The sequence below is a fragment of the Halyomorpha halys genome, unplaced genomic scaffold, assembly GCF_000696795.3.
Source record: "Halyomorpha halys isolate HHAL.00 unplaced genomic scaffold, Hhal_1.1 Scaffold913.1, whole genome shotgun sequence".
Lineage (NCBI taxonomy): Eukaryota > Metazoa > Arthropoda > Insecta > Hemiptera > Pentatomidae > Halyomorpha > Halyomorpha halys.
In genome coordinates this window covers 274,868-285,777 of record NW_027115547.1, presented here as the reverse complement: position 1 = coordinate 285,777, position 10,910 = coordinate 274,868, and the positions used below count along the sequence as shown (strand labels likewise).

The window sequence follows — 10,910 nt, the reverse complement described above, 5'->3', positions numbered from 1 at the left end:
CTTACTTTTTTGACTTAACATGTTAAAAATTTTAATCTGTTGACTAGACCTATAAACCATAAGAAGAATATTATAGCGAAGCATTACAGAAATCGATTTTCAGGAGTGCAAAAATTAATATAATCCCTCGTTTCTGAAAACAAAATCAATTAGAATAAGATTCTAATTTAATCACCACTCCATTTCTGGGGCAGTATAAAATAGGTTAAGAATAAATTTTATTATGCTTGAAACATGCTAGTCATAAAAAATACTTTTCGTAAAGCAAAAGTAGAGGACAGTATTTGATGAAATTCAGACAAGACTATGACAACACTAATCACCAATTTTACCCTAAACTTGGGCCAAATTAAACGAACAGTTTTTGAAAAGTAGGAGCGCCTAAAAAAAACACGTTTACGCATGTTAAACTGAACTCGGTCTGCATACCTTCTTCACCATTTATTTCTAGTAATTATCTATATTTAAAGATTGTTTAATGATCATCATTTATGCCTACTGTCGTACTATCTACGGCATAAACCGTTTTTGGAAAAAAGTCATGTCAAGAAAAATAATTTTGTGTATGCATAACATTAAGTATCTAGGGAATCGAATTTGATACTACGCCATTTTTACACTTACCTCAAAGTTTCTTCCAACTTTGTGCCATACCAATATCGGAAGAGCCATTTTCGAATCAAAGGTATATAAAGGGAAATATGTTTGTACATGTGAAAAAAGTTAGATAAAATCTATATCGGAAATTTTAGATACCCGCACAATCCCTGAAAATTAATCAAAATGGAAATAACAGTTATACCTAGCAAATAGTTTTTTTTTACAATAAACTTGAAACCAAAGTTGTTCCTTGATATCTAATCTTTAAAATGAGTGTATATTTTCAATTAGAGGGCTAACATTTTTTTTTACATATCCCATGAATAAATTCATATATGTCTACATCGGCTCGTGATGTTTGCGTGAGGTCCCTTATAGAGGTTAGGGTAGGTCATATTATAGGCTAGGGTAGGAGTATAGTGTAGGTCATATTTTGAGGTAAAGTGTTCGAAAATTATCAAAAATGATTAAGATCGAAATGTACTTTAAGAGTTTGTTCAATTTTCAACAATATTAGCATTTTTCATGTTAATGCAAATCGATATGAATTGCAAAAGCGACATTACTGAATTCAACATCCCCATGAGGGTACAACGTACTAGTACTGAACTAAACTTAAAAAAATGAAGCTTTATAAAAAAGTGAATCATATGTTAATTTAGAAGGTGTTTTAGACACAGTAAGAAAATCTCGATCAAATTCTAGCATTCCTATGTCTAGGCGGGAGCCATTGCCAGAAATCTTTCAAGGATATGGAGCCAAAACTTTAGTAACAGGATGGTAAGAGGAAATATACACCCTCATTGAATAATTTGCAAGTTTTTAATTATGACATTGTTGAGTAAATAATGATTTGTACGTTTAATATAAGTAATGATAGTAATAATACAAACAATGATTTTATGTTTACGTTTTCCACTACATTGAATTTTGAGTGATATCTGCATTTTTTCGTTAGGAAGGATGTGCTCAAAGACACAACAATCAAACATTGTTAGGGAAAACTACATAATTATTCTTCAACAAAAAAAAGTAAAAATCAGATTCGTATTTGATTTATTTGTTTGTAAAAATTACGTTTACAATGAAACACACCTTCTATAAAATACTGAGTGGCTATAGAAAAGAGAAATAAATTTACTTGGAAACATGTGTGAAAACAAATACCTATAGTATAATCACAAAAGTGTATCGTATTTGTTAGTTAATACCGACTGCTTCAGATATTTTTATCCGGATTCATATAAAATTTTTACACTAACAGAATAATAATAATTTATATATGATCTTTACACTTTCTTGAGACTGGCCATTATTGTTTAAATAAATAACTTTTATCCAATTTTAGTCTCAAAACAATTTATATTTCTTTATAAGTCCGACGTTTCGGCCTTTTCGGCCATCCTCAAGGGCAATCTTAACACAATTTTAGAACCATATCGATTTTAAAAAACTAAAAAAAAAAATAAAATAAATTATAATAGTGAAAATTAACTGTGATTAAAAGTTATAATTTTTAATTCAATATGAAGAATTGACAAAATAGGGTAATTGTGGACTGTTATTAATTTTAATAAAAGACCTGGGCAGAATAGCCTGCATAAAGTGTTTTAAAATTGATATGGTTCTAAAATTTTTATAAAGATTGGCCTTGAGGATAGCCAAATAGACCGAAACGTCTGGCTTATAAAGAAATGTAAATTCTTTTGAGACTAAAATTGGATACAATTTATTTATTTAAATAATAATAATAAATTAGGCAAGATCGTAGTATAATACAATTATTAAATTGCATAAGGCATGAAAGACATCTAATGAATTGTATTTTGGATCAAACGATGATGAAACGTTTATTTTGTGCAAAATTAAAAAAATCTGGTGCAGGAATCAAAATATAATTTAACAAGTATGTGAAACAGTTTACACAACAAGTAATTAATTACCCTGCCCCATAGGACAATATCACTCCAATTTGCAGTTATAATCCAGCTATCGGTAAACTTATACTAACCCTCGATTGTACTCGCTGAGACCTCAAAGCCAGGGCTTACACTTGAGCTGTGTATGACAAAGTCACTTGCCAGATTCAAATCTCAAACGGTCACTCCGTAAACATACAAGGTTTTTTTTTAACACGTTCATTATACTTAGTTACTCAGTGATGGAATCTGTTTACTCAAATTATATTGTTTCTAAGAGTTGTTGGCTTAATGAATTGGCATTCTTTATGGTGGCTTATGATTTGTGTTTCATTACTGATACCATGTGATATAACAGAGAATTAGGTAGGTATTTCAGTAATTACAAAACAAAACTGCAGTTTATTCATGAATTATGTTAGTTGCATTAACTATCTAGGAACCTATTTTTAACAGCTATTTACTATCTATGAATACTGATTATCCCATCTTTTTATCTTTGATACCAATAAATTGAACATGTACATGTAGTTACTTAGGTACGTAATTGGCACAAGACTTTGATTGGTGACAAGATAAGTCGATGACTTTCTTGGAAGGAGCGGTTCCCAAAGTCGACCAGGTGATTCACTACAAAGGATGGACACTGAGCAAACCCCCTTTCCTAAGCAGACAGACTCAGTGATTGCATACTATTTTGACAACCCATTAAGCTCGGACAAGTTCTTCCCGACCATAAGATGTTTTCAATGCGTTCATTCCTGGCCAACAAACCTCCATCTTAAAATTGTTGATGTTTTAGGTGAGCTAAGAATGTTTGGTGGGAACCCACAGACCTTGCTCTTATGTGAGGCCAACAGATTTGAGGGAAGACATTTGTTACTTTTCAAAGGATCATAACTGTCAAGCATAACATAAGTTGGTCACATTTTGAAAAATCAGAATGCAAATTATAGTAAACTGTTATGTTGTTATAATTGTGCTATACATTTGAAAAAAAAATGCTAAAATTTACAAGAAATAATATTAATAGTACTTTTCTGAAAACTGTTGAAATTAGAGTCATCAACCAGTTAACTGAAAGGCTTGTAGAAAATTAGTAGAGAAAATAATTGTCAAAAGGAATAATATAAAAATATCTGTTCTGAAAAAAACAAGGATTAATTTCAACTCAAAGTATTATGGTAAGTGAAAGTTGTGTGATGCATGCTCTGCACTAATTTTTTTTTATATTAAAGTGAATTGCAGGTAGTTAGTATGTTTTATAATAAAAAATGTTTTTCTTCCATTTTTTTTTTTGTTCTAATCAAATTTCATTAAGAAAACATATAATGGGGATCACTGCATAATTTAATTTCCTCTATGAGGAGAAGATGGTTGGGGGTGCGGTCATAATTATGCGGTCTCTCAAGGTCTAAGGGGTGCGGTCTCTCATAATTATAATTTCCTCTAATATGTTATTAATTCAGTTCCAATTATCTTTAATAATCATAATAAATTCATCAATAGGAATATCAGTGAAGAGGTCTTTTAGGTCAAAACTGACCATCTTATGATCAAATATCAGATTTTTTTATTTAACCTTATAGCTCATTGACGTTGATTTATTATAGGTTACAGGAATTTTGATAGATTGTCAGCTGGCCTGTTGATGTCTTTTCCAAAATTTTGAATATCAAAAGAAGTCATTTGTGAAACAAAATACTTAAGATTTCTAATTTTTACATCAACTAATATAGACATAAAATTACATGGTGCTCAGAAAACTACAAAATCGTTAAACTCATTAAAAGCTAATACAAGAAGGAATCTTGCTAAACCTGAATGAGATTCATTAAGTAAACAAATAAATTAATACCAGAAATATATACCTCATAAAACACTAAACATATATTTTAGATCTCATTTTATAGAAGTTTCAGAATACGAAATGAATGTGCAGAAAGGTGACTATCATAACCACAGTCATGAGAATTTCGTTAAAATCATATCAATATTCTGATATTTCAACCATAATAGTTTTAAGATTAAAGAATTCAATGTTGAGAGCGACACTAGAAACACTAATTTTTTTTTTTAAATGGTCTTTATGTTATACAAATAATATCAAACAAAATTTTTTATAATAATCATTTTACAATCCAATACAATTTTTTTCCCAATATTTTTACTTTTTGGTCATGGTTTGAAGAAAACGTCAGTGTGGACATTAGGGGTACTAAAAGATTCTTCAAGGAAACAACTTTATAAAAAAATGAAAAACAAGATTCTGTTAATTGCTAGTATTAGTTAATGTATAAATTGATCAGTTTTATGTAAGAATATAATTTGTGCTTATTCTGGTCAAAGAAATTAAATGTATATATATACATATTATAAATGTGGCATGGATTATTATAAAACATACTGAAAATGTGATAAACCATTTTACATGACTTCTAATTATCCTATTATAATTCATTAGTCACATTCCATAAAAAAGTTAATTGAAAAATTACTGTTTATCTTTGAAAGAACCATTCTAAAGGGAATTTTTTTTAACTGTTAGAAGGCATGGACAAATAAAGAAATGGAGAACAGTGTTTTTGATGTGGATATTAATTTTCTCAAGAATGGCCAGCTCCAGTGGGTTGGGCCCTTAATTATGATTGCTGAAACCGAGTTGGTTCAAGTAGTTGGTAACCACTATACTATAACACCAAACTATAACCATTCTCTGCATAAGACAGTGGGACAAACAAAAATATTAGATTTGAGCAGTGAATTCAGAAGATCTTATTTATGCTCAGTGTTGGATTTCTGCTTCACAAGACAAGCGCTATTACAAGAGGACTGCATATGGTAATGGGTTGCCATAATGTGATCATTGTGATGGTGGTTATTAAATAATAGGATTAAAATAAAGTAAAAATTATATTTCTCATATTGAAACAGAAAACTTGGACTTAACTGGTCAGTTAATATGGTAATATTGGTTATATTGATAAATTTATATTTCTAGTGTCTTTTAATTAGTTTTATTATAAATCTAAACATTTTCTAGGCATTTTCCTGAAAGAATAGCTAAAGATCATGACGCCTATCACCCACCAGGAGGAAGCCAATTTATGTCAACTTACAGACGACTTGGTAGTTACGAAGAGCCAGCAATAAAGTCAGAAAGTAAGGCAACTCAAGAACAAGCTCTAATAAAACGGAAAGCTCCTGCAAAGAAACCTTTAATCAATATGATTTCATATTCTTCAACACTGTATGCTATTTTATTTCTTGGCTAAACTTTATAGTCTTTGATAGTAGAGCACATTAGAATAGAGGTCTATTTTATTTTTATTTGGGGGGAAGAGAAGATGTTGATTTCCCTAAAGGGCAATTATTATTTACATTGTTAAAGTCCAACAAAATTAATCTTGACATTCCAAATCATGTAACAGGGCAGCAACCTTAAGATTATCAACAGAGGTTGGTAAAAATGATCCATAAGCAAACGAGGTAGCTTGATTTTTCTCAAAAATAAAGTTAAAAAAATTTCAGATAGATTTTTAGATGGTGAGCACAATGTTAAAATCAAATTTGGAGAAAACAAAAAAAATGCTAACACAGTTCAAAATTGTTGTTAAATTCACTAAAAACCTATTAAATTTAAAGATAAAATTTTTTCTCTTGGACTGTTCTTCTAACTGAATAAGTTAGATATAATTTTTTTTCTCTAGTTATCTTCATATAAACATACATACATTATGTGGATTTTAGGCAAAACTCAGTGGACATGGCTCTGGTTTCTCAACTCCTTTATCGAGTTTGAACCCAGCTGTAGCCGATATTTTATTTATTTTGTTATATCAACCTTGAATCAAGACTCTCCTGTATATTTCATCAAATATATGCATGTTTACCTTCATATCTATTTATTTTATTTTTTGATTCTTCCATAAACAAAATAAAAAGGTAAAAAAACAACTGTACCACTTTAACCTTTGAAGAGTTTTGTATTCAGTATTTATTAAGAAAGTCCTGTTTCAGGAACAATACAAGGATATAATGTTTTCAGCATTCACAGCCAACTTCTATTTGGTTTACTCCCCAAACTAATTTAGGTCAAATTGCAAAATTTATAGAGGTAGGAGAGTCTCGATTCAAGGTTGATATAACAAAATAAATAAAATATCGGAGTTAAGAACATTTATCGAGTTTGAATCCAGCTGTAACTGATATTTTATTTATTTTGTTATATCAACCTTGAATCGAGACTCTCCTACTTCTATAAATTTTGCACTTTGACCTAAATTAGATTGGGGAGTAAACCAAATAGAAGTTGGCTGTGAATGCTGAAAACATTATATCCTTGTATATCTATTGTTCCAGAAATAGGACTTTCTTAATATATACTGAATACGAAATTCTTCAAAGGTTTAAGTGGTACAGTTGTTTTATTTTCTTTATGGAAGAATTAAAATATAAAATAAATAGATATGAAGGTAAATATGGAAATATTTAATGAAATATACTGTAATATGCTCTTTTTGAGTAAATAATATATTTTGATGTATAAAGGGTTTATAATATGTTTTTTTATTTTATGTATCATTTTAAGATTGTTAATTTGTTTTGTTTATCCAAAAAGCAAGCTAACCAAGTTTCATTGTTTATAATAACTTCGTGAGTCAAAAAACAGAACCAAGATGGCGGTACGTTGAATCAAGGCCACGTTGAGCAGATTCAAATAGTTTGTAGAACTCTGTAGAACAGATTCATAAAAACTATTTTAACTCTTCCCATCATAATTGAAAATACAGTAAATTAAAGGAAAAATAAAAATCAAGAAATAGTGCAAATGAATAATATTCAGAAAATAAATCATTTGCAAAAATCCCTAACTGTTGTGCAAAAATCGATGTTTACATGTAACCTCAAGGCAGGTTTTGTTTTTGGAGGGAATGGGCAGTCGTGTCTGGGGCTCCAGAGAGAGAGGATGAAGCTTCATGAATTTCTGTCCAGCAAGAGTAGGAAGCCATATGGGACACTAAGACAAGAACAATAAGAAAAAAGAATACACCAAGGAATCATCAAAGGAAGATCGTGAGCTTGTTTAGTTTTTGCTATACATAAAAATAGATTCATGTATAAAGAGTTATTAAGTTGATTAATTGTAATTATTGTAAATGCCTGTTTCTGATTGCTAGTAACCCGCCCTGAGATATAGAGTCTTTCTTTTTATATAATAAAATTATATTATCTATTTTATTTTAAAGTTCTTAATTTGAATCCAAAGTATTCTTTAATATTTGAAATTAAGTTTATAAAACGATTAAAATTCTTTTTATTTAATTTTTAATATTTTTTAAAATTATTACAATACATGTAAATAGTTTCTGTATATGAAAAATATTATAATATAAATATTTTAACATTTGAAAATTCCTCATAGTTTTTTAACTTAACAATCTAGGCACAGATTTGCTTCTTTTAAATTTTTAAACATTCTCATTTAAATGTTAAATTGTATCTTGCCAGCTCTTATATAGATAGCCTTATTTCACTTGCTTGATTTTTGCATCAGTTGAGATGTTATCCTATGATAATTATCATTTTCAAATTTCAAGCACTTCTTAATGAACATTGCTTGCTTTTGCTTTAAATTATTTAAATTTTTCTATTCAATTCTCTACAATACTCTGGTCCATGAAATTAGCTACTCAAAATAAATTATTAAAATTTTGTTAAATATCTTCTATTGATTCGTAATGGGAACAGCTTGTTCCACTTTTCTTTTTTGAACGTTTTTTATAAAATTAAATTACCATATGGTTTTTTAGTATATTGTTCAATGTTCGTATTTTTTTGTCAACCATTTACAACAATTTTAAACAAAGTTTTCATTAACTATTTACAACAATTTTAAACACAGTTTTTATCAACTATTTACACCATTTATAAGCACATCATTACAACATTTTTCTTTTTTCGATAAGTGTATCAATTTTTCATTACCTCTCACTAGTCCAAAAATGTTTTTTTTATTTTATAATTTTTTATTAGTATATCTGTATTCATAAAGTCTGATTCTTGAGTCTAAATACACTTTTCCTTATACCATGAGATTCCAAAACACAACTCACACTGGATGAGTAGTACCCAAGGTTATAGGGTAAAAGTTTTTTTTTCATCTTGTATCCGAACCAAGATAGTACTTTCAAGTAATTGACCTCGATAGCATCCTGATCCATGTTGAAATCTGTGAAAACCATGAAAATTTGGTATGCTTTTCAGTTTTTGCCTCTTTGAACCTTGAAGGAGTGATTTTTCAACACAGCCTGATCTATAAATTTTCGAACAAGACTGAAGTTTCTATAATTTGAAATCAAAACTTACAATGAGCAATACTGAATGTATGGTGCAGATTCAGGGAGATATGTCTGAGGGATTCATTATTCATTACTACATCAGTTACTGTATCCTTTTGGTTTTCATCTTTTAACCTCTTTAATATTTTTGATTTTTTTTTTATGTTAGGTTTTTTTTTTATATGGATATATTTATATTTCTCTACCTTTATATCTGTTTGATTTACTTGTCACTTTTATACTTTTACATTAGCTTTACCTACTCTGTATTAGCCCTGTTGAAGACTTGCAATGTGGGTTGAAATGTTGACTAATCATGGCATAGACATAGACATGGTGCGGATCAGTACACCATAACAAAGCTATGACTAAAACAACTAGGCCTTACCAAAGCCAACAACCAATGGGCGTTGATGACCAGGCTGTTAAATGCCCTTTCAAAACTAGCAAACAACAAACAACATAGACATGTACTCACTGGCCTTACAGGTACCTCACAAAACATCATATACCTCAAATAGTGAGAAAGGTCGAGTGTCATATGCTATTTATTCAATTAATCCAAATCCACCTCTAGGAGTTTGTTTCACATGTTCCAGATTTTGTTTTATAGATACTTATTAAATAAAAAAAGGACAACCGAGAAAAGGAAGGAGATAGATGTTCTAACCGTGAAAAAATGTTCAGATTTAGTAGTAAAAAATTTTGCAAATCTTGAAAACAAAATAAAATATTACATTTTTCTCAAAAATAACTTTGCTGTCATTGTTAATTTGTAGACTGAACATACTTCGTCTTTTTTTATGTTTTCAAATATAAGAATAGCTCAGTTATGAACATGGCTAGGCACATTTTTTCACAAAAGGAATTAAATATTGTTTCCTTCAGGTGGTTACATCCTCTATCCAATACTGAAGCTCTTTCATTAAGAACTTGGCAAGAAATATGTTAAAATTGTGTTAATTCATGGGGCTAGTTCACAAAAAAAAAACAACAAACATTTCAATGACAGCCAGATCCAAAGGAGCCAATCACATTAAAGTGTTCAGACCTCGTGACCACAAAAAACTTCAATAAACCTTCGGCTAAGTGTGTGATATGTTATTTTAGCCCTTGTAGCGAAAAACCTTTTATTTTTTTATCTGGATTTGTGGATCTGCATTTATATAGATAGAATTATATAGATGCATATATAATCTATATTGTAGTAATGTATTATAACCATAGCAACTCATATAATAAAATCTTTATAATAAATCTGTCTCAAGTCAGTGTCATTCTATATTTCTGTTGATATTTCCATTTAAAATACTTTTACCTTGGGTTATCAGGGCAAAACAGAAACTAGCTAGGATCCAAGTTTCTGGGTTGTTGGTTGGACAGGGATTCTACTCTACTATTATTATTTTTATTCAATAATTATTGTTCCAGGGGTGAAACAAGGAGAAATTACTGGAAAGATACTGATATTTCTTTGCCACCTGATAACATTGACTGTACCAATTATATAACTACTAGTAAAAGTGATTATATAAACTTCCATCCAGAAAAACCAACTGTTATTAGCAGGGTAAGAAGAATATTAAAGTTGACTATTTTGTAAATTTGAATATTATTGAAAATATTTTCTTCCATTAAGTTAAAAAGTAAAAAATCTTAGATTTATACAGTAATTCATACCAACTGAAATACTAAATAAAATGTATCATGTCCTCAATGATAACATTTTAGTTTTAAATAAGTTTTCATTGACATTACATGTTTACATATTTTTGATTTTATTATTAATGCTTATTCAAGTAGCTCCAGTTTTTATTTTATTTTCCTTTTGTTTATATTTTAGATTTATAAGATTATTTATTATTGACAATGATATTACTTGAGGAAGTGACAGACTTGTATAAAAATTCAAATATCAATTCTACTTGATCAAGTTCATGGTTCAATCGATTACTATCTTTATAATTAAATTATTATTATTTTTTATTTATTTTTTTTTTTACTTCAATCATCTATTAAGACGGGCTATACAACTCAAAAATGCATTATT

The 10,910-nt window shown here is 29.1% G+C and overlaps 1 protein-coding gene across 1 annotated transcript in view; it reads left to right on the top strand.

Moving 5' to 3' along the window:
• Positions 1 to 1,253: 1,253 nt before the first annotated feature.
• Positions 1,254 to 10,910, top strand: part of LOC106687092 (uncharacterized) — an 11,035-nt gene continuing 1,378 nt past the window's right edge. Inside the window, exons 1-3 of the mRNA XM_014430775.3 lie at positions 1,254 to 1,380; positions 5,563 to 5,769; positions 10,292 to 10,430. Of these exons, the coding sequence (XP_014286261.1) occupies positions 1,313 to 1,380; positions 5,563 to 5,769; positions 10,292 to 10,430 (414 nt within the window). The 5' untranslated portion in view covers positions 1,254 to 1,312. The remainder of the gene's footprint in view (positions 1,381 to 5,562; positions 5,770 to 10,291; positions 10,431 to 10,910) is intronic.